The following is a 27,685-nucleotide window of genomic DNA, read 5'->3' on the forward strand; positions in this document are numbered from 1 at the left end:
TCGCGAGGTAATAAAATTCATGAAAATTCGGCGCGTGGCAATATAGCGCGAGGTAATAAAATTCATGAAAATACGGCGCGTGGCAATATAGCGCGAGATAATAAAATTAACGAAATTCGGCGCGTGGCAATATAGCGCGAGGTAATAAAATTAATAAAATTCGGCGCGAGGTAATAAAATTCATGAAAATACGGCGCGTCGCAATATAACTCAAGGCAATATAGTGCGAGGTAATATAATTCGTGAAAATACAGCGCGTGGCAATAAAGTTCGAGGCAATATAACACGTGACAATATCAAACATTAATCATGGCAATATAACACGTGGTAATATGAAACATAGAACAATACAACTCGTGGCAATATATCAGAATTGAAAATGTGTCAGTTCCTGCTCTATCACCTTTGAGTAAAATTTAATCCAACCCAGAATTTCAATTACTCTAAAAATTGATTATTCTGTAAAATCTAGCAACGCCTCCGTCTCCGGTCTATTTCACACGCGTACAATAAAATTAAATACGTTACTCGAGATTATAAAGTGAGTTTAAACACTAAACAGAGATTTATAACAACAGCCGTTTTTCTAAAAGCACAATTCGTTATGTAACTCAATCTCATGATACACAAGTAGTCGAGGTGTGTACATAACGTGAAACAATAGGTCACACTGTTTGATTCCGAAACAAACGAACGTAACATTTATTAACTCGGGTACATACCATTCACTGGGCTTGTTTGTATAGCCAGTCATTGACCTCGTTAAATTTAACCTTTCACTACCATTTTCCTCATTGTTTTCTTCTTGTTAATGATACGCGGCCAATTATGAACAATTGCATGTGATTCATTATTATTCTTATTCCGGATAAAATGAGTTATATACTTACTTAGCGATGTTCACCCATTAGCTATATATTTACATTTTTTCAAGTTTCGCTACGTTTGAACTAGACTTGTTTCATAAATATTCATAACCGCGTAATAGTATACATTCCGATTTAATGGTAATAAATATAATCATTGTTACGTAGAACTTACAAAGTCTTCACGCAGAATAACGTTGAAATTAAACTGGTTACCTGTGAGCTTTCTCCACCTACAGCAATGACCTAAGACAGTGAACAATTCGACCGACTTCTGACCGCTTTCTCGACTATTTACCGTATTTCGGTCTATATTTCCATTTACGAAAGAAACACCTTTACGTGTAAAGAATTAAATTCTATGCCTTTCGTGTGAACAGATGATCACTATATTAGTTACTCGTCGACGAATAACAATGCATAAATAACAATTTTGTTTTATTGTTACAGCCGCACATTCTCACTCTCACTCGCACTCGCATGGTCACTCACACGGACAGGACACCGAGCATCACCACGAAGATGATCACGACCACAAATTGGATTCCTACGAATACGCGCATTCAAACAAAACGGGCGAACAAATATTCACTGATACGATTGATAAGGTTACGGAAAGCATCGCAGAAGCAGTCAGCAACGCTTTATCGTCCACGACGAGAGCTCCGACGAATACTTCGTTGAGAATGAGGAACGAAACAACTCTGAACCGAGACCACAGTTAAAAATTGATTCGTGCGGGAGTGAATCCCTTAAACAAGGCGCTAATAGTTACTCCGTGGGACAATGTCCCTGCGATTGTTACTTATTTTTAGGAATCAATCAATCGTGCTATGTACAATTTATTAATAATCTTGAAGAGATTTTCTAATTAATAGAAAAACAGAGGTGTTGGTCGAAGACAGTATTATGAAACGTTGGTTTCAGCGCGAGAAAGAATGACATTCTTGCTGTATGTGCGCTAATGCGTGTTATATCTTTGATACGCACATTATGAGGGTATTTAAATAGGGAGGTTTATGAAATACGATTAATGAAAAGTGTTATGTTTAAGAAAACATGTGTGATACGATTGACGAGTTACATCGTGCAATCGCGTTACTTATCCTTTCTTTTTATGTAATTTAAATTGTATGGAATATCTATACTGAGTATCTTTTATATTGTAATTAGAAAATCGTATTTTAATTGTATATATCGATATTTAAATACATTGCAGTAATGCACCGCTTAGAATCAGTTTAAACATAAAAAAAATCGATAATGGTTTTAATCGTGTTTTAATGAATTTAGATATTTCAGTATGCATTATCATTTTACTTTACGATATATTGTACACCGCGTATCGTTGAGAGTAATAACCCATTAGTAATTATAAAGGCGATAGAAATCAAAAACCTCATCCTTCACTTGGTTGTAAATCACGTTAACGTGATACATTGTTATTCATAAACACGTTTCAATAATAATAATACAGAAATGCTATTTTTGAAACCAAAGAATTGATTTTTAAATATAAATTATATTTTTCGACGTAATAAACAAATCACGATTACAATAATATGTACATACATATGAAGCAAAAAGTTTTTTAACTAAATAAATAATTGCTATAATTTTAAGATAAAATATTTTCGATTTAATATGGATAAAAGTAGCCCCATAGTATTTCTTTTTCCGTGATTTTTATTGCATTTATAATTTTTAATATCTTCTGCAAAATAACTGGATGACTCAACATCATTGTAACACAATAATTAATTTGACTAAGGCTTTTACGAATATAAATTGTTCACTCGTGTCTTAAATACTTATTGTTTATGTTTATTATTTATTATTTTTATTTACACACCATCATGTGAATATATTATACAGACACATAATGTGACTGGTTTGTATGTACAGTTTATCATCAAATACTTACACATACCACCATTACATTTTGTATACTGTAAAATGTATTAATAAAATAAAAAAGTTTTGATACCAAAATCATCCTCTTCTGACTAAAAAAATAATATTGATAAACATAGCAATTTAAGTTTAATAACGGACTTTATTAAACAAATGATACAGTGTTGTTTTCCATGAACCTGTACACATTTTTAAGCTTACACATTTCATTAATTAAAATTGATTCTGAACATGTTGCTTACAAAAAGACAAAACGTGCACGTGCACAACAATAAATTAATGTTACATTTATGTTTGCTTGAGAAATCAATACAACTTATTCACTATTCGTGATATAAAGTCATTTACTTTTTTTTGCTAATACAACATTTATTAAAACTGCTGGGAAATTTGCAGATGTCTACCACTACTGCTAATTAGTTACTTTCAACATATTTTATGTTTTGAGAAATGCACTCATATTATAAAGACTTTACAAATCATTAAGCAATTTTTCTTGTCTTTTTTTACACCTTTTATATATAAGTTATATAAATTCATAAACATCGATATATAATGTGAGATATATTTCACGTTTTAAGAAATTGTTTGTCATCAATTCATTGTTTGTAATACTCTTGCTTTTGTCTTATTCATCATTGAAATAATTTTCAGATCTTATAAATAATTGACCAGGACAAAACGGAAATAATTTATAATTATGTTCAACATAATTTCACACTCAACCTTCTGCTATTTATGCAGCAAGGATCATACAAAAAGTAAGAAATTGTAGATATTTAAGAACTCCTTACTGAACTTTACATTTCTTCTTTGCTTTGGTTCAACACAATTACATTTCATAATATATTATTGCAATTTTTTTTTAGATGCATTTATTACACAATGATCATGTATTAATTATGAGAACTTAGTTGATCTATTTCTTCTGTATTTGTCCATCAACAAAGTCCAGATAACTGGAACCGATCTTAATAAATGTAAGTCCAGAACCAATGCCAAGTATTGTACACAAAGTAGGATTAGGTGGTACCATAGATCGCAATACTGCCCAGATTAACACAGATCCAAAGCTCAATAAGACAGCTCCAGTAGCACTGTTACAAATATTAAAAAGTAAAGTAGTTAACATGGTATACTATGTGCATATCTGCAATCTATATAAAATAAGCACAGACACAAAATTTGATGTTAAGATACATAGATAAATTCTTATAGTTTAATCATTAGTACTAAAATAACTTTGTCAATACTTATTTTAAATAGACAACATTTAAATAACATATATTATAAACACAAAACAAATTACCTATATAATAGTTTTGCATCGTAAGTAGCATTTCTCATATGATCACGAGTATATATGTACGATCCAGTACCAATGAGAGCGCTTCCCAATAAAAAGTTTGTAATATCTTTTTTTGGAAACACCCTACAAACACATTATTATAATACATTATAAATTAAAAAAGTAAATACTTATCAAATGGATTAATTAACGATAATATACAATTATTACTAAATAATAAATGCCATAGTCTAAACACAACTTTTTACTTAATACTTTGGCATTGATTAATTTGATTGTATAAAAATTAAATATTGGTTTATATATTTAAATTAAATAGGTCAAATATAGTAGTTTATAAAAGTCAAACAAGAAAGAACATTTCAGTTACAATTTGTAACTTATTCATAAAAATATTCATTGAAATATCTGCTGCTGAATGATTACGTAACATTCTAAAAATGATGGAACATGTATACCTAAGTTTGAGGTTAATGTTTGATCGTATAATTCATTACCTGACGACAAGACTTGGATTCATTACATTGATGGATAATGCGGTGTAAGAAGCGACACCGAAAGCAGGAGCGTAAAATTTAACGAGACTGCATTTCGTAATTGGTTTCAAACCGAGTTTTTGAAAAATTGTGCCGGAGTTCGTGCTTCCTGCAGCAGCCATTGTACCTTGGTCTTCTTCTCTATGCAGTTTTCGATCGACTACTACTGGAATATCGCGTTCCTAACGCGATAGAATACAGATTTAATAAACTAGGGCTTACAGGAATTGTACCAAACCAATAGTACGGAGAAGTACGAATTTGAAACAGAAAAATAGAATTTAATAGCGCGTTCCTAAATGCATTACCGGCGTGAAATTGTTTTAAAATGTGTTCCAAAATTAAATTTTAAATAAATTCGATTGTTATACAGTATAGTCTCAGTATATGGCCCTGGACAAGAAATCTTTCATAAAATAGGCCATATCAGTGCAACTGTATTCATATAGTATTTAATTATTAAAATCCTTTCGCGAACAGCGCAGCTCATGAATTGTTAATTAAAAAATTTTCCAACTAGAAACTTGCAAATTACAAAGAATGTAAATTTGTAAATTTACAAACGGTTTCTGTAAATCAATGTACGAATCTTGTAGATCGAAGTCCGTGTTGAAAAGAACTCCCTCAACAAACTATATAAATGGGAATGATACAGTGGAATTGCACTATACATACAGTGATTTTATTTAAAATTCAATGTATTATTTTTATTTTAATTCCATGTTAATTTCATTCATACTTTTCATCTTCAAACATGGAATACATTATTCGACATTGCAGTAATATTTTGGATACACTATTTTACATCATTATCACTACTAGTTTATATACAATGTCAAAAGCACGAATAATATTTGTACTATTCCTTGGTAAGGATTCATGGATAAAAAAGTATTGTCTTTTGAGGTGTCTTTGATAAATTTACTATTTCTAATCATATGTACACGTAAGATCACCAACTACAACATGGCAGTGAATATTACTATGTACTAATTGATCTATAACATTATATCGTTTCCTTACGGTACTATACATTTATAAATAAAATAAATATACAATCTGTGTATGTACAACTCAACCGTAATAAACGAAATTTATTTTTTTGACGATCCGCTACCTTTCAACCTAAATTTCGAGTATTTACCCTAACAATCTTTTGTACAGATCTTGCAATGGTAGGTGTCGCTATAATGAAAATTTGATATAATATTAATATAAATTTGTTCTAAAAATTGTATTTTAAGCATTAACAGCGGGACCTAGCCTTGTATGTGGTAGGGGATTAAATGGAGTTGTGTTTCGAATCTCTTTTTCTGCGCAATTGGCATAAATATCGGCTGTAAGTTCGCTTAATGGAATTTCAGTATCTGCTTTCGCAGCTTTCACGGCGTCGTCAACTTGTTTCTTTATTTCACTTTCAATTTTCTGTATAAAGCAACATAAATTTTTAATTATTTCATAATCGTTTAAGTCAAAAGTACATATTTTAGTCAAATTTACCTTAATTTCATCTTGCGAAATAAGATTAGAATTCAATACTCGTTCTTTGAAACCAGTGATAGGATCTCTTGTTTGTCTTACTTCTTGAACTTCTTCTCTGGTACGATAACTCGTTCCAGGATCGGACATACTGTGTCCACTATATCTATAAGTTACAGCTTCCAAAATAATAGGACCTTTACCAGATGTGCAAAAGTCTACAGCAAATTTTGTAGCTTCCCTCATTGCCAGTACATCCATACCATCCACCTGAAAGTATATTTAATTAGTTTAATACATAATGAAACTATGAAAGAGAAATTTTTCTTTTTTTGTAAACGAACCCAAATTCCAGGGATAAAGTCTCCTCTTGTGTAATAATCTGTACTTGCAGAAGAACGTTCTACGCTAGTACCCATACCGTACCCGTTATTTTCACAAACAAAAATACAAGGGACATCCCATAATTTAGCCATGTTATATACTTCAAATACTTGTCCTTGATTAGCTGCACCATCTCCATACAACGTTACACATACTCCTCCAGTATTCATGTACTTTTTAGCAAAGGCAATTCCAACTCCTAGTGGCACCTATTATCATCATAATAATTTTATGCTGATCAATATTTTATTAATTTTCGAATTTTTCTTTCAAAACATCAAATTTCTAACTTTTTAAATTTATAAATTTGATAAATCCAATAAATACTTACTTGAGCTCCAACAATGCCATTTCCACCATAGAAGTTTTTAGAATACATGTGCATGGAACCACCTTTACCCTTCGCATTACCACCTTTCCTACCAGTTAATTCAGCTAATACACCAAATGGATCTATTCCCATTAAATAAGTCCATCCATGAGCACGGTAGGCAGTGATTACAGCATCTTGTGGTCGAAGAGATGCTTTTATACCAACAGCACAAGCTTCCTATCAAAACAGCAATACTTTGTTCAGCTAACAGAAATTGTTTTTGATTACCTTGTGAAATAAATTGAATTATTTTTACCTGGCCAGAGTATAAATGGCAAAAACCTCTAACAATTTTTTCTTTATATAGATTTCCTGCTGCTGTTTCCATACGACGAATCGTATGTAATTTTTTGTACAAATCGATAGCTTCGTCTCTAGTGACAGTAACATGAGTAGATGGACCACTATCCAGTTTGTGTAATCGAAAAGGTTTCGTTTCAAATGAAGCTTCTGTGGCATAATTGTTCTTTTTGTTGAAGAAATAAGATACCACCTGCAAATATATCAAGTTTAAAATTTGTTACAAATAACTTTAGATAAAAAGAAGCATAGTATCTATAAAATGCTATTCTTGCTATATGAAGTGATACATAAAATAAAAACATATATTTAAAAAACTATGCCAAATTAAAAAATTCATGGTGTTTCTGTGATTCTAAACACAATCACACTGCAATGCGATGAACTCGTGTGAAATATTTAAAAAAAAATTCGGCACGATGCAACATGTATAATGTGATTTTTAGTAAAAAACACATTAATGATTTCTAAACGAATAATTACCTCATTCCAACTTCCGAACTGACGAAACACCAGAAGGGGATATAAAAAAAAAGAAAAGAACGACTGTTCAATTGCAAAACTTCAAGAGCGATCATACGATTAGAAAATATAAGAAGACCCTGGCATGGAACGTGTTGGCAAGTAGTTAACTAAAGGTCATTTATCGTTCATTAGATTAAGTACTTACGTTTCGCTTCGAGGTTTGCACCCCTATATTTCTGATGCAGTTCGGAATCATTTTCACAAAAATGTTCTTTAATCGAAACGAGAATTAAGAGGATAAAGGAGGAATCAAAAAATTAGAAAATGGATTGAACCAGGACGGGTCATTCATTTGGCGCGGACAGTATCGTAAAGACTAGACTTGTAAACGTCATAGGTTCATACGATTCTTCCCCCCTCTTCCCACGAGTACTATAGTCATTAGGGACCATCTTCATTGAGCCAAATAATCGCAAACCTACGCGAACAAAATATTCGTAATGTTCGACGGCATATTAGATCATATTGTACATATTTAGTACTCGTAGGTTATCTCTTTCTACTTGCTCAATTAGGAATTTGAAATTGGAGATGATAAAAATTGGAAATTAAGGATTTGCAATTCCGAATATGACTAATATTCGATGGTTTTTACTAAAGAACAATAAACATAATGCGTTTCCTCGCTTGTGCTCCTTCGCACTCCTTCGGCTCAATGAATGTACGCCTTTAAATATGTGTACAGTCTGACTTAACGGATCATTTACAATAAAAAATGAAACACGTGTTTATAGTACCAAGTACAAAGTTTCGATAGAAAATTTTTTTTAATATAAAAATTATTATATTAGATTATAATGTATAGTTTATAACAAAATATATTATTACATAATATTAAAAACACGTTTTCGAATTATCAAGCTATGCGAATAATGTAAGAAAATTGTCTAACATTTATTATTTATTGGTTTAGTTTGAAGCTGTACAAAGAAAGTATTAGGAAGTATTATATATTCAGATATTTCAAGGTAACCTTCGTGATTAAAAATAGTTTACGAAATCAGCTGATTCAAGATATTTACTATTCGAAAACACGTGGGTTACTTATTTCCCGTTGGATTGTACTCAATTTGCGTAACTCGCCTAATTCATGCATAATCTATTCTTCTTTTTTACAATATCAGTCATGTACGTGGTAAAAAATATATGAATAGTGTAAGTAACAATGATGTAAGAAGAATGTAGGATGGAAAAAATATACAAAATAAAAGATCATGGGTTATACACGTTTGACATTGTAAATATCATTAGAACGCATGTGCATTGTCCTTGAATGCGAATCCTACTTTACCAATCACAGCTGATATGCGCACGAGAAGCCAAAATTCATCGTACGATAAATACAATCTTCTGTATATGTAACAAGTTGTATACATATCATACAAAAAAATTGAAATATTACATGCAAGATTGTCTCTGTATCTAATGTTCATAGCAGTAATTTTTATTGATACAGTGCATCAAGATAAAAAATAATAAATCATAAATGTTGAATTTAGTATTATCTTTTAATCCAACCAATATAAAGTGTTTTATAAAATAAATGTAAATGCATCATCAGTGTATAATTCTTATGTATATATTTAATATTACAAAAAGTTGTGTATGAAAATGTATAAAAAGCTCATGTATATAAGGATAAGAAATTACCATAATTAATTAATTTCATTGTTCTTATAAATACTGCAAAAACTGGTCCATAAATATTGTAATCTATATAGAACTTTTTACAATGCTGACATTCATAATGCATGGTGGAGTGAATTGTACATACCGAATAGTATTTTTGATGTTAATATATGTAGAAGAAATGGTAACAGCAATACCAAACACAACAATTAAATAGCTAAACCAACTATTCCATCTTTGAAAATTACAATTTATCTTAAACTTTGACATTGGCTCTTCAGGAACTATTGTTTCTCTACGAACCTCAAAAGGTCTATTAGCATCTATAAATATGGGTTTTCCAATATGACTTTTGGTCATTAAAAATTGTTCACTAGTTTTTTTAATACTTGGGACATTGTCATCATAATCTAAGATCTCTTCAAATTCATCTTCCAAATCATTGTAATAAAAGTATGAATACCGATGATAATCGGTATTAGGTACACCTAGAACACCATAGTAAACTGATCTTGAATGAATCCTGGGATCAGTTGACATGACTTCATTGCTTTGACATCTTTCTGAGTTGGAATATACTTCAGGAGTTGAAGGACGCATAGATCTCACTTTTAAAGCAATAGCTTTGGAGTATATTAATGGAGGAAGTACAAAAACTAATGGACCAGTTAAGGATCCTCCAACTAGAGCCATCACAATGTCAAACCTTGGCACAGATTCTCCTACAGCCATTCCAAGCAATACAACAGCTGATCGTAGAGCAACACGTTTCCAGCCAAAAGCTATTGCAAAAATGTTTGTGTAATAATTTATATTATTAAGTAATATGTTATAAAATTACTTCTCTGAATGTTGCATTGGTCTTCCAGATCCTGGAAAAGAGCAGAATAACCAAGGGCACTTGACAAACAAAGTTGAACAGCAGCAAATAGAATGGCAGCACTCATCAAAAAATTTCCTGGAACCATTTGAAGAACATTGGCTGCTGTATTACCTCCATACTTCCAGATGGCCAAGCTAGTGGTAATGGTAAATAAGGAACCACTGACTACAATCAATAACACCAATAATTAATGCATTAATAATAATTATTAAAGAATATTATAAATGTTTCAGTCATGCTTTTACCTAAAAAAGAAATTACAACTGCTTTATTGATGTCTTCCGGACGACGCATATCCACTTGTACTGTCATCAAAGTTGGATGTACATCAAATTGAAATGCTAGCATACCATACCTGAAGCAATTTTATAAAAAGAAAAGTACTTTACTAAAAAGCAATCAATATTATAGTTAATTGGTTTATACAGATTACCCAGAAATAAATTTATCCCAAGTGGGAGAAGTAGGTAGAGGCATGATATTTAGTTCACGGTCGTCGGTAATTATACACCACCATATTAACATTGCTGTCAGTAATACCATTGTGCAAGAAAATAAAGCCAATATTCTGTAAGTATTTGCGATCATATATCATTGCATTAAGAGCTTATAATATATAATTTAAAAAATTTTTTAGGAATTACTTCATATCGCGTGGACTACCTAGCCACATAATTGGGCACAAAAGAAGACCCACAATTAGAAGCCAATAACAAAAGGATAGATCAAATCGTTGTCCTGATATTTTTAATCCGAATAACTGCAAATTTTGAGAAGCTGAAATTGATCAACAGTGTTACATAAACATATTTAATTTATAGTTCATATTTATTTATATAAATATAAACAAATTTTAATTATAATGAGAACGTACCAACTAACAAATTAGGAATGCTGCAACCGAAAACTGTGATATCTAAAATTATAGTGACTAAAGTTTTTGCTCGAGGCCCTAACGTTAATTCTGTCACGGCAGCCAAAGGATGCCTACAAAGTGAATTTAATTAACATTTGATAAGTAAACTACAAATGAAAGCTTACCGATTTTTTCGTAAAATTTGTGGATCCAAAGAAGTTGCGATTATCCATGATTTTCCGAGAAGAACGGCCGTATAAATTTGCAAAGCTAATACAATAAGTACTAGTGGAATTCCGTATAATCCTGCAATCACAAGGCAGAATTTTTTTTTTTTTTTCAGGAATTATAATCGTCTAGAAAATGTCCTCTGTATAAACATGAATGCTTTCAGTACGCAATAGCGGAAGCAAGGATAGCTTGCGGTTCAGGTGGATTAAATAACAAAATTTTTAACAAGTTAACCAACTTTATTTTATTCAAAATGATCAACTTTCCCACACGATATCGTGTGCTCAAATATTGTTTGCAGCGATCGCTTTAAGTAATAAATGTAATGAGTCAATCATATAAATCGTTTCAATTTAAATAAAATATATTATGGAATAAACGATAAAGTTACATTGTACATACAGTTAACTATATACAGTATGTTTGATTTGCATGAATATATGGAATTATCCCATAAGTAATAGAATGTATGAATCATTTAAAAATCTGTTGAATTTAAAGAATACATATTAATTTCATATAATAAATAATTATTTATTCGCGTCATGAGTTGTTTAATAATTCATAGTTAAATTTTCTTTTCACTCATTATTACAATTTACAGGATCAAATATGTCAAAGTAACACTTTATCCAAAAAGGAAAAGTTTGAACTTCAATTACTTAGAAAATAGTTCCCTATGTCCACTGTAATTAGACACACTGCATACGTATATATACATATTCGTATTCTATTTTATTTACACGTTGAATGCCATAGAAGTTATCAAAGATATTATAAATTTATCATAATTAAACAAAAATTGTAATATTGTATGGACTTCATAAAGTATCAAATATAAAGTTTGACTTCGAAATTAAAGTTATTTTCATCTGAATTATTATAATTTATCCTGGCATTGAACGTGTCAAAATAATCTAACTAAATATAAAGTGCTCGTCACAAAATAAAGAACTTAATAAAAACTATACACGTAATCTTTTCAACGCAATTTATAAAAAAAAAGAAAGAAAGAAAATTTTCTGATAGTTTTTGTCTCACAATGATTCCTAATTAGAGTCACAAAAAGGAAGATGCGAAATTACAAAAAACTTACCGCATTGCACTATTGAGCGCGGTAATGCGATGATAGGAAAAACGCCGAAAATGTCGATAACGCACAACGTGGCGAATAAAAGCGACAGATCCGAATTAGACGAGCCTTTGAAAAGTAGCGGCAATCTCTCGTTATTCATGACGAGGAACAATTTGTACTGTTCGACATCGGTGTAGGGACCATGAACCGGTTTCCGTTTCGCAGCAGTGAATACCGCAGTAGATGTAACTCGATACTCTATTGAACGCAAACGGTTTACCCAGACACCACGAGAGAATCGAAGGAAGACCCACAACGTGTGTTTGTGCTTCCTTCTTCAAATGCACAGCCACATGCATTTCAAGAATACAACATAAACGTTGACATTTATATCAGTGATGAGCAACTCAAGTGCCTGATGAGTTTATAGACACGAATGTGTAGAACGATACGAAATCCATTTTTTCATTTCTGATAATCTGATGACAGAGACTGCAGGTTGTCATATGCTGTCACTATATTGTAGACTAAGCAAGTTTCTTTTTATACAGTTTCAAGTACATGTAGAGATCTATGGACATCTCATCTCATTTCTTAATTTTTACACTGAAGCATTTTTAACTGTGTAAAATTCTAAACCTTGTATAGATAGACTTACATCAGCACTTACATGTCTATATACCACGCCCTTGTGGACATAGTTGCCCATCACTGATATCTATTGAACAAGATTTGATTATAAATGATACATTTCTAACCTGCGTTTTTTACATTAAAGAAAATATTTTCATCTCATTCATACTCCAAACGAATTCGTTAATTACCACTTAAAAGGAAAATGTACTTCTCAAAGAGATCATTAATAACATCTCACAAAGATCGTCGCAATTGCCCATTCATTCAATCACCATCTTTTCAATAATAGTAAAAACAAATATTTTTTGATCTATGATCAATAGGTAATGACGTAAGAATTTTTATAAAAATCGTGCATAAATTTATACACTAAATATATATTTACGAACTTATAAAATCGAAGATTGTGTAGTAGTGATAATTACAACTTATCGCACTTATACCTAGCTCATTGGCATAACAGGGTAGGTCTTGGGCTGGGCCTGATCCTTCTCACACAGCGTGAGGAATAGTAGAGCGTAGGATATTCAAATCAGAGATCTGGAAATTTTCAAATTTCTGAACCTCAAAATTTCCAACTTTCTAAATATTTAAACTCCCAAATCTCCAAATTCTTAAATCCTTAAATTTACATAAGTCATTTGGTCATGTCTTGGGCTGTACATAATGACATTGGTAAAACTAAGGGTCCAGGCCCATCCCAGACAGAATATCCAGTTACGCGAATGTTCATAATAAGTATTTAATAGTAAACATTCGTACACGTATGCGTAATACTTCTTAATCGTCTGTCTCGTAGGCTGGAGATGCCGGGGAATATGTGGGACTCGTTGGAGAGTATCCCGGCACCGGTGGCGAGTATGTTGGACTCGTCGGTGAATAACTCGGACTGGTTGGCGTGTATGTCGGGCTGGTAGGCGAGTATTTAGTGCTCGATGGCGAGTACTGAGGACTCGTGGGTGAATATGTTGGGCTAGTTGGCGAGTAGTTCGGACTACTCGGCGAATACCTCGTACTTCCTGATGCTGTATGTTGCGGTGAACTGGGAGAATACGAAGGACTCGTCGGCGAGTACGTTGGACTCGTTGGCGAGTAAGTTGGACTAGCTGGTGTATACTGTGGCGAGGTTCCAGCGAAGGATGGTGACGTCGGAGAATAGCTGGGACTCGTTGGAGAATATTTCGGGCTGCTCGGTGAGTAGCTTGGACTAGCAGGCGAATATTGTGGAGAACTTGGCGAGTAACTTGGACTCGTTGGAGAGTAAGACGGTGAAGCTGGCGTATAATTCGGCGAACTTGGCGAATAGCTTGGACTTGTCGGTGAATAACTCGGACTCGTTGGTGAATAGCTTGGACTCGTCGGAGAGTAGCTTGGACTCGTTGGAGAATAACTTGGACTCGTTGGCGAGTAACTGGGACTCGTTGGAGAGTAACTTGGACTCGTTGGCGAGTAACTGGGACTCGTTGGCGAGTAGCTGGGACTTGTTGGCGAGTAACTTGGACTCGTCGGTGAGTAACTGGGACTCGTCGGCGAGTAGCTTGGACTCGTTGGCGAGTAGCTCGGACTCGTTGGAGAATAGCTTGGACTCGTTGGTGAGTAGCTTGGACTCGTTGGAGAATAACTTGGACTCGTCGGCGAGTAGTTTGGACTGGTGGGTGAGTAAGTTGGACTGGTAGGCGAGTAATTAGGGCTTGACGGTGTGATACTCGGTGAAGTTGGCAAATATGCAGGTGACGTAGGTGAATAACTCGGAGAAGCACCTCCTGCTGGTGACATTGGATATGGACTCATACTGGGTCCAGGACTGCCAGGACTTCCAGGTTGCGGTGAATATGCAGAATATGCAGGTGAAAGTCCTGAAGCATCCGACGCTCCAGATGGCGAAAAACATGCACCTCCTGGTGTCATACCACTTCCTAATGCTGCAAAAGAATTACAGGATTGTTTATCATCGATGAATTACAATAATAAATTTTAATATTATTGAAAATGTACCTGGAGACATGCTTGAAGCTCCGTAACCTGGAGTAGCACCCATCCAGGGAGTCATTTGCGGACTCATGCTTGGAGTTGCGACACTGCCAAAGAACATTCCAGCAGTTCCCATTACGCCAGCCCCTACTGCCATCGGTATTTCAATACCAGCTTTACACTTTTCAGCATCCAGTAGTAAATCGAAACATCCTGAATAAATAACATTAAATTTTCAGTTAATTGGATTACTAGAATTTGTTTACCCAAATCAAGTATCAGTTTTAAAACAATACCTGTTCCTATCCTTGGAAGTTGTCCCATAATAATGTTTTCAGATACTCCTCTCATTGGATCCACCTCTGCGTGAGAGGCTGCATCCAATAAGACATCCACTGTTTCTTCAAAGGAACATCTGAAATAAAACATAGAATGTGGTATTGAATTGCCTATCATATGAAATATACGTACGTACATGTATATAGGGGGTAAAAGTCATAGCATAAAGAAATTCATCTGTATGTATAGATACTATATATAAATTACATATGTAAATTACGTCACACTGATCTTTACCGTCTTATATTAATATTTTATAATATTTACCTCATAAGTGCACCGGTGTCTTGTCTATTAATACCGTGACGGGTTATAGCCATCAAGTGACCTTTAGCTGTCATGACATCACAAAGCAAAGCAAGATGGCGATAATTTACGTAAAGTCCATAGAACTGCAAAACAGCATTCATTTCTTTTTCCACGGATTTCCTGACAGCTTCTATTCCAAGGACTTGGAAAATTTCACAGATATCGTTACTGAATGTCCTGACAGGATCAACGTCCCTTTCGCTCAATACTTTCATTAAACTTGTTCCATCTGTTTCCAATAACCATTCAGCTATTGCTTTAAATTCACCAGTTTCTGTGATCACGATACGTTTCTTGGAGTCAGTTTGGGGTAAGTGCATATAAACTTTTCCTATTGCTTCGATACCCTGTGGAAACAATTGTTCGAGTAAATTTTTTAATTAGAATGATTTAATTAAATTAATCAAAACATACCTGTAATGTCATGTCACTGAGCATATTTGCTTCTATACACCGAAGGAACATATCATCTTCCATTTTATCTACAGTCTCTTCTTCGGTATCTTGGAACTTGTTATCATCGCTGTTCATTATTCTAATTCGTAGGACTAGTTTCTCAGCGTTGTCATCATTAAAAATGCAATTTAGATCGTCTCCAAAGCCAGCGTTAATCTTTTCCGCAATTTGTTCCATAGTTAACTTTTTATCGGTCATTCTCTTTCTGTCTAATTCGATACGAAGTAACCATGGCGATATTTTGGTAGGATCAAAGTCAGGCATTTCATAGTAGACATTAACGAATTCCTGATCCTCTGCGATCACAGTATTTTGTGGATCTGGATCATAATAAATCGCAGTGTTTGCCGTAACTTTTCTTAACGTTGTGTGTTCCAATCGACAAAGTACATTCTTCGCTTTCTCAGCATCTCTTGCTGCAGCTCCCGTCAAGAACACTGTTAACGATGGAGCTTTTGGTTTCTTACTAATGTTTATAATTTCTTTTAGCCTGGGTACACCAAGAGTTACGTTCTTTGATGATACACCAGCAAAGTGGAAAGTGTTCAGTGTCATCTGGGTTGCAGGTTCACCAAGTGACTGTGCAGCTAAAGCACCAACCATTTCACCTGGCGATACCTAAACATTATAAAATTAATAAGAAAAACATCTATGACAGTTTTATATCTAAAACGTTATGTGTATAATCTGTACAAACCTGTGCTTGTTGGAATCTAGTTTCAATTTCACCGATAAGCCATTCAAAAGCTTCGCTGGATAATCGGAACTCTTCAGAAACACACTTTGTGCATAGAGTAGATCTTACTAAACATTGGAATAATAATGTGGCGTTTTCGTTTGCCTGTTTGCTAAGTCTGTCATCGCCAGCCACAATAATACATTTGTCCAAAAGATCTTTCACGCCTGTAAATAAAAATAATTTAGTTAATAATATTAATCATATCAGCTGTGAATTCTTTTGATCAAATTTTAATTACCTTGAATGACTCTCATAGGACTAAGATCCGTAGGTGCCCGTTTGTTGATATGGAATATTTTCTGCACATTCCAAATCATTCTTTGAAGATTACAAGGCAATACAACTTTTGATTCTCCACTAGGGAATATTTCTCTAAGTATAGCACGATCCTTATTCAACTGCTCCCATTCCCTTTCCAGTTCAGATATTACTTCACCGGATCCCATCATTTCTCTAACAATATCTTCATTGAAAATACGACGAAGGTACCGTTCATTGGTTGGGTCAAATTTAAACTTCTTCTCAAACGCTTTATTGCTCAATTTTATAGTAGGTAGATTTTGGAACTCGACTGTTTCACCGCACAAACCGTCTTCACCATAACGCAACTGAATAAGTTGACCTACAGAGTTCCTAACAGTACCATCGTAATGTACCATTACAGACTCCATAGCCTTTATCAAACGACGCTGAATGTATCCAGTTTCTGCAGTCTTTACGGCAGTATCGATAAGACCTTCACGACCTCCCATGGCGTGGAAATAAAATTCAGACGGTGTCAAACCGGCAAGATACGAGTTCTCGACGAATCCTCTAGACTCAGGACCGTAGTCATCTTTGATGAAATGCGGCAATGTTCTTTTACGAAAACCAAAAGGAATTCGTTTACCTTCAACGTTCTGCTGACCTACACAAGCAATAACTTGAGAAATATTAATGTTGGATCCTTTTGATCCCGATACCACCATAGCCTTCAGATTATTGTATTCAGTCAAAGATTTCTTTGCAGAGCCACCAGTTTTGTCACGAGCGTCGTTCAAAATTCTGTTTACTTGATTTTCGAATGTTTGCCTCAAGGTGTTACCAGGCGTAGGTTCCAGCTCCATATTGTGAGCTTTCTGGATAACCTCTATCACGTCTTCTTTAGCTTTCTTAATTGCTTTCTGGATTTCTAAATATGTTTGAGGATCAGCAATTGTGTCTCCAATACCAATAGAGTGACCTTCCAATAGTAACCAGTTGTTGATCACTGTCTGAATGTTTCCATAAAACCGACCACAGACTTCATGTCCCAACTCCAGCATACAAATGTGAAGCAGAGATCCAGCAGATGTACCCAGAGTTTTCTTACAAAGTATTCCCATAACAAGCTCTCCGTGTTCTACCATGACTTTAGTATCACCAGGAGAAATCCATTTGTACGGACCATCATCCTCTTCATCAGGATGTGTACTGTGAGTTCTTATCATATTTACATTACCTGGTATGATTAAGGAAAAGATTTGTTTACCAGTCCACAAAGGCTTTGGTTTTAATATACATGGTTGAGGCATTTTTCCATCCCAACTGGGCAAGAACATGAGAATATTCATCATTTGTTCTTTTTCGATAAAAACGTCCCTTTTGGTCATTTTTCTTACAGCAGTTAATGTGTCTTGTACAATACCCATAACTGGCTTATTAGCCTGCGGTGTGATAATTTGACGTGGGGTCACGTGAATGTTTTCTACTTCTGCACGAGTTTCCATCGACTGCGGTACGTGTAAATTCATTTCATCTCCGTCAAAATCAGCGTTATAAGGTGACGTGCAACTTAGATTCATACGGAATGTACTCCATGGTAAAACTTTTACTCTGTGACCCATCATACTCATTTTATGCAGAGTCGGTTGACGATTGAAGATTACTAGATCACCATCTCGAATGTGACGTTCTACTCTGTAACCACACTGTAAATGCAGATCGGATGGTTTTGGATGGAATCTCAAATCGATTCTTTCTCCATTATCTCTCACAATATACTTGGCTCCTGGATACTGTGAATTTCCACGTCTGACGAGTTCTTGCATTTTATCAATGTTAAAGGGGGTCACAATTTCAGGAAATGTTAAATTCTGGGCAATACTTCTAGGCACACCTACTTGATCAATTCGTAAATTGGGATCTGGTGTAATGACAGTACGAGCAGAAAAGTCGACACGTTTACCCATCAAATTTCCTCTTATTCTTCCTTCTTTTCCTTTCAGTCTTGCTTTTATAGCTTTTAAAGGTTTACCTGATTTCTGCATTGCCCTTGGCATGCCAGGCATATCATTGTCAACTAGAGTAGCTACATGAAACTGTAACATTTTTATGTTTTCTGATATTACATGTGCTGCAGCTCCAGCTTGTTCGTTTCTGATTAATTCATTATTTGCTTTAATGATGTCTGCTAGTTTATGTGTCAAGTCATCTTGATTTTTGGCTGAACCATACATAATAACTGCTGGTCTAACTGACAAAGGTGGGACAGGTAAAACTGTGACCACCATCCAATCTGGTCTTGCAAATTTTGGATCCATACCAAGGATGAATGATTCTTCATCTGTAATATGCTTCAAAATTTCCCATGCTCTTTCTGCAGTCAGTGCTATCTTCTTTTCTTGGGAATCTTCATTTACATGTTTCCATTCTGCTGTAACATCTAAACCTGATCTCTGAAGATTTGGTTGATATCTACCACAACCACCATGCCCTGGTTTTCTATCTGTATTTTGTTGATCTTGGTTCTCTTTGTTAATATCCATTTCATCACCACCTTCACAAATATTTTTACTCTTACATAAATCATAAACAAATGTGAGGCGTTTACGTGGTTGACCTTTAGTTTTCATTACAATTTCCTTAATTTTTGGATTATGCTGCAATTAAAAATATATTTAAAAGAAGTTATTTAAATGATAAAAACATTTAGTCATTAATTATTTTTACTTACTGGGCCAACAAGAAGTTTTGAGCAATAAAAACAAACACATCTTAAAATCTTTATAGTTTTTGTTATAAAACCAACATGAAAAACTGGTTTGGCCAAATCTATATGGCCAAAGTGTCCTGGACACTCTGTCATATTTCCTGCACATGTTTGACATCTGGAGTTTCTATCTATGACACCTTGTCTTGGGTCCATAAGTCCACCAAGCTTTGGGCGACCGCCTTCCATAGTTTCTGGAAAGCGAATGCCGCCATCTGTGACTGACATCCGACGCTATATAAAACATCAATCAATTTTATAACATGTAATAACCTAAAATAATAAAATTATAATAAACTGTATCAAATTATTGCTTTCGGGAAACAAATAACATTAGATTATCTATAAAAATGTTTTAATATTCAAGGTTTTATTTTGAATTATTTTGGACAAATCACATGTTGGTAAATTTACAGTTATAAGGAGCAGCAAGGCAGTAAAAATAAGTAAGAGAATGAAACAACTATATTTGTCGTCACTGTCCAACACATTTTTTATTATAAAAATTGTATGTTAACTGTACATATTGGATTTGATCTTTTTCATTTTTAACATTATAATAATAATAGAAAAAGATTTTCAGGTTCATCAGACCTATATTAAAGTTTCAATTATAATTTTTTAATAAAAGATAAATTAATCGCATCACAGATGACATTTATATTAAACATTAACAATCGTCTCATATTTCTTATTGCACGTATCTTATATTTTTGTGCAATTAGTGATAAATACAATCATGTATTATGGAAAATCAACACGCGCGGCTGTTTGGGAAATAACATCGAGTACACTCGCGGTACGATTTCATAAAATGTCGACTCATGATGAAACAGTTGCGTATGCCTCAAAAATTATATATTTCATAAGATCACTCGTTTACAAACAACGAACTTACTATTTCATCGGGTGAAAGAATACCAAATTGGACCCTTTTCACGGTTCGCAAAGGCGCTTTGGAGTCGGACGTGGCCATTTTGCAACGATCACGTACTGCTTCTCCCGCGGCCTTCTGCGTCGCGACTCCCTCTAACCGTTCTTTCCCGATGGAAGCATCACCCTTCCCTAACAATTCGCCTGCTGCCACCTTCTTTCATATCAGTATACGTGTTCCTAAATCAATCGAATTCAGACCATCAGAAGGATTTTCATGTATCATTTGCTTAATGAGAAATCATACTGCATAAAATGTTCACTCGTGTTTGCCATCTGACGCCATGAATGACAATGTATGCTTGTGTTATTGAATGATTTTAATTATAACTTAGTGTCATTTTATGAGTTTTATTGTGAATGAATAGGGTTTACAGAATAAAATAACTTAATATGGCTACTTCAAAAACAACAAACACATATAACAGACAAAATTGGGAAGACGCTGTAAGTAAAATTGAAATTTTAATAAGATTACAAATTTACTAGAGTAACATGTTTATGCAAAACACCACCATTCTGTTTTAGGAATTCCCAATATTATGTCAAACTTGTTTAGGTGACAATCCGTATATTCGAATGGTATGTTAATTCTATGAATACTTGTCTTATCTAAACAATGTGTTCATTATTTATAACAGTAAAATTTATATATTAACTATTTTACAGACAAAAGAAAAATATGGGAAAGAGTGCAAAATATGCATGCGCCCATTTACAGTATTTAGGTGGTGTCCTGGTGCAAGAATGCGATTCAAGAAAACAGAAGTTTGTCAAACTTGTAGTCGGTTAAAAAATGTATGTCAAACATGTTTACTTGATTTAGAATACGGATTACCTATTCAAGTACGCGATGCAGCACTGAAAATTAAGGACGATTTACCTAGATCAGATGTAAATAAAGAATACTATGTGCAAAACATAGATAGCGAAATTGGCAAAATAGATCCTACATCACCAGCAGGGGCTGTTGGTAAATCTGCTGCAGCCAGTGATTTATTGATGAAGTTAGCAAGAACAAGTCCATATTACAAACGAAATAGACCCCACATTTGTTCCTTCTGGGTTAAAGGAGAATGTAAAAGAGGAGAAGAGTGCCCATATCGTCATGAGAAACCTACTGATCCTGATGATCCATTAGCTGATCAAAACATTAAAGATCGTTACTATGGAGTAAATGATCCTGTTGCTGATAAACTAATGCGTAGAGCTGCAGCAATGCCTAAATTAGATCCACCAGAAGACAAATCCATTACCACTTTATATATTGGCAATTTGGGAGATGTTTTAACGGAAAAGCAATTACGTGATCACTTCTATCAGTATGGAGAAATTCGTTCAATAACTATGGTTCCTCGCCAACAGTGTGCCTTTATTCAGTACACACAAAGAAGTGCTGCAGAAGCAGCAGCAGAGAGAACATTTAACAAGCTGATATTAGGAGGAAGAAGGCTAACTATTAAATGGGGTCGTTCACAAGGAAGACAAACCGTTTCTGCAGCAGAAGCAACTAGAGAAATTTTAGAACCTGTACCAGGTTTACCTGGTGCTTTACCACCACCGCCAGAAAGTATGGGAAATAATTTTTTCAATCTACAAACTACTCCTGGCATGATGCCACCAATGATGATTCCACCTCCCCCGGTTGCCCCTCAGTTTATGTTCCCACCTCAAATGGCAGCTGCTGCTGCTGCAACACCAATTTTCCCTCCAGGAACTACTCCAATACATTATCCAAGTCAAGATCCATCAAGAATGGGAGCATCTCAAGGCATAGGAAAGCCTTGGCCCGAAGAATAATAGTGAAAATATTGAAATTTTTAAACATAATTATGACAAAAAACATCTGTAAAAATAAATATATATCTTTGACTTTCTTTAAAGTAGGCATGATCAAGTGTTAATTAACAAAATACATGTCCAAATTTTTAATTTCCAAATCCCAAATTTCAAAATTTCCCGCGAGTTCCTAAGTTTCCAAATTCCTAGTTTGGATTATAGTTTCTTACACCTAAGTTCAGCCTACATATGTAACGCAAAAAATTTTTTAATTTCAATGTTTCATGTTTGTTTATTCTACATAAATAAATAATTGCCAATTTCAATGAAAACTTTAGAAAATTAGCGACGAAGGCACCATCTGCCGTTATAGCAGATGAACATTGCTCGAAGTAAACGGGTTTAGCGGTTATTGTGAGTGTCATCATCATACTTTATTACGTGTCCACTGATTTCTGATCCGTCCGGTGTTTCTGCTACGTTGATTGTATTTTGCGAATCTATGGAATGTTTGGATTACCAGATATCTTTGAATTCCTGTTTGTATTAGCATAAGGCGCCTAGTGCGCCTCCCGTCACGATGAACATGTGTCGGGTTCGACTATTATTCTACTTTTTGGCTTTTAGCCTACTCCCTTTTGCCTATCCTGACGAGCATAATCACATTGTAAGTATTCCGAATTGTCACATGGTTGAAATATTAAAATTGTCATTTTATTTTATACTTATTGTTGTTAATTTTACAACAAACTTCACTCATTTTTTCCGTTATCTCTCCGCGGAGACTTGACACGTAACATGTACACGTTACGTTCGTACATTTGATTTATTTCTGGATATAGAACATTTTCAATTATTCTTTTATTTAAAATATTAGTGGAAAACATATTCGAAGATATAGATACAGTTTTATTATATTTTTTAAGAATGGGTCATTAACACTTTGTATTTTACTAGTATGAAGATAATGATGAAGTTGTACTATGGATGAGTACAGTTGGACCATATCACAATCGTCAAGAAACCTATTCGTATTATTCGTTACCATTTTGCATGGGCACAAAGGATGTCATTAATCATTACCATGAAACGTTTTCTGAAGCATTACAAGGCATTGAACTTAAGTTTAGTGGTTTGGAAATTGAATACAAAGGTACTTTATATTTTTATTAATTAACTCATTTAGCTTCGCAAAACTTTCTATAAGTGACTGCTTCTAAAATATACAAACTTGTTTTTGCATTGGCTAACAAGTTAAATGTTTTCACAGTATCAAATAGCATATTATCCATGCTTTATTTTTTCTCTTTAACAATTGAAAAATGAATGGATTTATATTAGATGTTGTTGAATGTTATAGCTGATGTTGCAAAAGTGGAATATTGTCAGATAAAACTAACTGAAGAAAGTGAGAAAGCTTTTATATATGCAGTTAAGAATCAATATTGGTATAAGATGTATATGGATGATTTACCAATATGGGGCAAGTGCCAATCTATTGTTTTCTTTAATACCTTAGTACATTGTTATTGTATCCATTAATTTGTATGTACTCTTTAGGAGTCGTGGGAGACATAGAAGAAAATAATGTAGCTGTTTCTTATTATATTTGGACACACAAGAAATTTGATATAGGATATAATGGAAAACAGATAGTTGACGTAAATTTAACCAGTGAAAATAAGGTGAAATTAGTCCAAGGAGCAGCCATTTCTTTCAGTTATGAAGTTAATTGGAGAAAGAGTAATATTAAATTTGAAGATAGATTTGATAAATATTTAGATCCCAACTTTTTCCAACATAGAGTAAGTACTGTATTATTTAAAGAATTTGAATTATTCATTCTGGGCCTTTTTATTAACAATCATTTTTATGTGTTACATAGATTCATTGGTTCAGCATCTTTAATAGTTTTATGATGGTAATTTTTCTTGTTGGACTTGTCTCGATGATTTTGATGCGTACTTTGAGAAAGGATTATGCTAGATACAGCAGAGATGAAGAAATGGATGATATGGAACGTGATTTAGGGGATGAATATGGATGGAAACAAGTTCATGGGGATGTATTTAGGCCAGCTAGTCATGCAATGCTTTTTTCAGCTCTTATAGGCGCAGGTTATCAGGTAGTTAATTAAGTTGTGAAACCTTTATCTATATTTAAAAATTGTTATATACTTAATAAACATTTATAAATGATTTTATATTAGGTGACAGTGGTTGTTCTCAGTGTCATCATTTTTGCTATTCTTGGAGAGCTTTATACAGAAAGAGGATCCATGTTATCAACAGCAATTTTTGTATATGCTGCTACATCACCTATAAATGGTTATGCTGGTGGAGGTTTATATGCACGAATGGGCGGACGCATTTGGATTAAACAAATGATTCTCAGTGCCTTTATGTTACCTATTATTGTTTGCGGCACTGCATTTTTCATTAATTTTATTGCAATGTATTACCATGCTAGCCGTGCTATACCATTTGGTTCTATGGTAATTTCCGATTTAATAATTTAGTTATATGTATACTGGTTTTAATATAGTAACAAATGTATTTTGCTTTTAGGTGGCAGTCACTTGTATTTGCATATTTGTTATATTGCCATTAACGTTAGTTGGAACCATTTTAGGCCGCAATTTAGCCGGAACACCGGACGCACCATGTAGAGTCAACGCAGTACCTCGACCTATTCCCGAAAAAAAATGGTTTATGGAACCATTAGTTATTATAATGCTTGGTGGTATCCTGCCTTTTGGATCAATATTCATCGAAATGTAAGTATTGTTACTAAGTAAAATTTATTTTCGCAAAAATTGTTATAAATAACAAATTGTTATATTGTCAGGTACTTCATTTTTACCTCATTTTGGGCATACAAAATTTACTATGTGTACGGATTTATGTTATTAGTATTCGTTATTCTAATGATAGTAACTGTTTGCGTTACTATCGTGTGTACATACTTCCTGCTAAACGCCGAAGACTATCGATGGTGAGAATTTTATATTAGTCCATTATACTCAAGTATTGTTAAATTATATTCGTTTAATTAATTTATATCTATATTTTACAGGCAGTGGACAAGTTTCTTAGCGGCAGCTTCAACTGCTGCCTACGTCTATATATATTCCTTTTATTATTTCTTCTTTAAAACGAAGTATGTTTTTAATCTATTACTTAATTTCGTAAAGTCGAAATTTTTGTAGAAAATAACCTTATTATATATTTTTCAGAATGTACGGTCTTTTCCAGACAGCATTTTACTTTGGATACATGGCATTGTTCAGCCTTGCTTTGGGTATAATGTGTGGAACAGTCGGTTATGTTGGAACTAACGCGTTTGTACGAAAGATCTATTCCACCGTCAAAATAGACTAAAGCACAATTTTAGTGTAATGTCTACACCGTGGATTAAAGTAAGAACATTCAAAGTGATATCCACTGGTCTTCGTGAAGTACAGTTTGATCATTCTGATAGTTTAAATTATTTGCCTTTATCATAATGCGCAAATGCAGCTTGTAAAAAACTTCCTAAATTAACATCGATCAGTTATTGCTATCAATAACGTGAATACTTAATATTATGAGTTTCGAAACTTTCCAACAAATGTTTTATTATTATATATATTATTGTAATGTCGCAATAACATTTTCATTTTAAGTAAGAGATTGATTTATCTGCGGCAGTTGAATTTTTGAAGTGGGGTCCTATGACGGACAGTATACATTTATTTATATGTACTGTTCGTGTACTATTTCTCTAGAGTCACAGTTCCATATTACTTGAAATGCAAACTCCAATGAGAGTAACTTTAAAATTACTATTTTACTCGTAACAACTGACTATGTAATGTTGCTCAATTTCACTAAATTTTGCTAGAAACTCGCAGATCTTATTTTAATTTTCCAGCTTACAGATGAAAGGATTATAACAACTTCTGTAAGTTAAGTAACTATTTTGAAAACGTTACCTCATAAAACATTTGTTGTGATTCTTGTGCATCGTACAAATATATGCCAGAAATTTCTTTTAAAACGTACATTAATGATGATAAATATCTAAATTTTGTATCAAAATATAAACATTGTAAAACATTAGATAATATCATTGATTGCAATTTCATAAGTATAAGCCAAAATTGGAGAAACAGAAAAGAATGCAAATTATTACATGTAAGTTGTACAGTATAAATTTTCAATACAGTTTATGCTAAATGTACACAATGTTTCAGTTAACACAGAGTGTTGTTTTAACTACGTGACTCTGAATTAAAATGTTGTTCAGACAGATTATCAACGATTCAATTAACGTTAATTTACATTTAGATAAAGTAGTTGATACAGTAAATTGTGAACATAAGAAATTTTTTTATCAAGGACTTCATACCATGTATCACAATATTTTGTTTGTGTGAATATCCTTTACTATAAATTGTGAATATATTGATAATATGTAAAGTATCGTAAGTATAGAATTGGAGATAAATGATCTTTTTAATCGCGATCCTCCATAAACAGCAAAATATCCATGTATCTTATTGCTGTTCAAAAAAAAAAACAACAAAACAAAGGGGATTGGCATTTGAAAATCACAGCAAAAGTATTTGACCTAATGATATATTGTCAAAAATCAAGTATTAGTGAGGACATTTGAGTGAATATATGATTTATTGTTAGACGTAGTAATTCTAAGAAATATAAAATTTCTACATATAACAAATTCAATGTATTTTATTAATACGATAGCCTCATTGCCAGTTTTTATATTTCAACATATTCTTATCTTTATTTCATAGTTTCACGTGACCTAACTATTGTACAATAAAAATTCTATATTTTTATTTTTGTATAACGAAAATATATACAGATAAAATAACAAAACGTACTCGTATTTTGAAAAAGTATATCGTTTTTTATACGTTCGTGGAAGATGTTGAATTAATGGTATATTTTTTAAAACATAACTATTATGTTAGATTCAATAAAGAGTAAGGTATTATATCCATTATTGCCCAAATCAAAATACACTGCTCAAAAGAAATATGGCATAGAAAAAATTTAGGCAAAAATTGGACAAATTTGACTGATGATAACTCCGTGAAAAATCATCGCAAAGTTATGCTCTTTTTTTTAAATTAAAGCTTGAGATCT

The 27,685-nt window shown here is 33.4% G+C and overlaps 7 protein-coding genes across 17 annotated transcripts in view; 3 read left to right on the forward strand and 4 right to left on the reverse strand.

Moving 5' to 3' along the window:
- Window positions 1–12,303, forward strand: part of LOC100880040 (zinc transporter ZIP1-like) — a 39,763-nt gene extending 27,460 nt beyond the window's left edge. For 7 of the 10 annotated variants that reach the window (XM_012287122.2, XM_012287121.2, XM_076530945.1 and 4 more), the window contains one exon: window positions 1,317–2,858. In XM_012287122.2, the coding sequence (XP_012142512.1) occupies window positions 1,317–1,591 (275 nt within the window). In that variant the 3' untranslated portion in view covers window positions 1,592–2,858. Of the gene's footprint in view, window positions 1–1,316; window positions 10,111–10,184; window positions 10,345–10,431; window positions 10,769–10,835 lie in introns of those variants that run through there. The other 3 variants (XR_013037922.1, XR_013037921.1, XR_013037920.1) reach the window with 3 other exon arrangements.
- LOC100883330 (uncharacterized) lies at window positions 2,903–4,747 on the reverse strand. Its single transcript, XM_003704091.3, has 3 exons — window positions 4,587–4,747; window positions 4,090–4,212; window positions 2,903–3,877 (listed from the first exon to the last, which is right to left on the reverse strand). Exons 1-3 carry the CDS (start codon window positions 4,745–4,747, stop codon window positions 3,700–3,702), a joined length of 462 nt encoding a protein of 153 aa, XP_003704139.1. The 3' UTR covers window positions 2,903–3,699.
- On the reverse strand, window positions 5,533–7,977 carry LOC100883218 (putative pyruvate dehydrogenase E1 component subunit alpha, mitochondrial). 2 transcript variants are annotated; one of them, XM_003704090.3, is made up of 7 exons: window positions 7,832–7,973; window positions 7,645–7,662; window positions 7,118–7,354; window positions 6,820–7,038; window positions 6,449–6,697; window positions 6,126–6,374; window positions 5,533–6,050 (listed from the first exon to the last, which is right to left on the reverse strand). In XM_003704090.3, exons 1-7 carry the CDS (start codon window positions 7,880–7,882, stop codon window positions 5,865–5,867), a joined length of 1,209 nt encoding a protein of 402 aa, XP_003704138.2. In that variant the 5' UTR covers window positions 7,883–7,973; the 3' UTR covers window positions 5,533–5,864. The 2 variants fall into 2 exon arrangements, with proteins under 2 accessions (XP_003704138.2, XP_012142508.2); XM_012287118.2 differs by lacking the exon at window positions 7,645–7,662 and having other exon boundaries at window positions 7,832–7,977.
- On the reverse strand, window positions 9,244–13,207 carry mah (solute carrier family member mahogany). The gene is made up of 8 exons (XM_003704089.3): window positions 12,382–13,207; window positions 11,240–11,360; window positions 11,073–11,185; window positions 10,843–10,975; window positions 10,632–10,766; window positions 10,444–10,553; window positions 10,157–10,363; window positions 9,244–10,097 (listed from the first exon to the last, which is right to left on the reverse strand). The coding sequence occupies exons 1-8, from the start codon at window positions 12,518–12,520 to the stop codon at window positions 9,400–9,402; spliced, it is 1,656 nt and encodes a 551-aa protein (XP_003704137.2). The 5' UTR covers window positions 12,521–13,207; the 3' UTR covers window positions 9,244–9,399.
- A 146-nt stretch (window positions 13,208–13,353) lies between these two features.
- RpII215 (RNA polymerase II subunit RpII215) lies at window positions 13,354–20,909 on the reverse strand. The gene is made up of 9 exons (XM_003704088.3): window positions 20,719–20,909; window positions 19,785–20,054; window positions 17,049–19,710; window positions 16,769–16,974; window positions 16,030–16,689; window positions 15,574–15,962; window positions 15,264–15,382; window positions 14,992–15,180; window positions 13,354–14,918 (listed from the first exon to the last, which is right to left on the reverse strand). The coding sequence occupies exons 1-9, from the start codon at window positions 20,794–20,796 to the stop codon at window positions 13,777–13,779; spliced, it is 5,715 nt and encodes a 1,904-aa protein (XP_003704136.1). The 5' UTR covers window positions 20,797–20,909; the 3' UTR covers window positions 13,354–13,776.
- Window positions 20,910–20,996: 87 nt separating this feature from the next.
- Window positions 20,997–22,639, forward strand: LOC100882887 (pre-mRNA-splicing factor RBM22). The gene is made up of 3 exons (XM_003704087.3): window positions 20,997–21,200; window positions 21,282–21,335; window positions 21,423–22,639. The coding sequence occupies exons 1-3, from the start codon at window positions 21,147–21,149 to the stop codon at window positions 22,551–22,553; spliced, it is 1,239 nt and encodes a 412-aa protein (XP_003704135.1). The 5' UTR covers window positions 20,997–21,146; the 3' UTR covers window positions 22,554–22,639.
- A 161-nt stretch (window positions 22,640–22,800) lies between these two features.
- Window positions 22,801–27,254, forward strand: TM9SF3 (transmembrane 9 superfamily protein member 3). Its single transcript, XM_003704086.3, has 10 exons — window positions 22,801–23,199; window positions 23,490–23,685; window positions 23,893–24,015; window positions 24,093–24,337; window positions 24,418–24,657; window positions 24,742–25,026; window positions 25,100–25,308; window positions 25,380–25,526; window positions 25,608–25,691; window positions 25,768–27,254. Exons 1-10 carry the CDS (start codon window positions 23,113–23,115, stop codon window positions 25,910–25,912), a joined length of 1,761 nt encoding a protein of 586 aa, XP_003704134.1. The 5' UTR covers window positions 22,801–23,112; the 3' UTR covers window positions 25,913–27,254.
- Window positions 27,255–27,685: the final 431 nt, after the last annotated feature.

This window comes from Megachile rotundata, chromosome 1 (assembly GCF_050947335.1).
Source record: "Megachile rotundata isolate GNS110a chromosome 1, iyMegRotu1, whole genome shotgun sequence".
In the NCBI taxonomy this organism is placed as follows: Eukaryota; Metazoa; Arthropoda; class Insecta; order Hymenoptera; family Megachilidae; genus Megachile; species Megachile rotundata.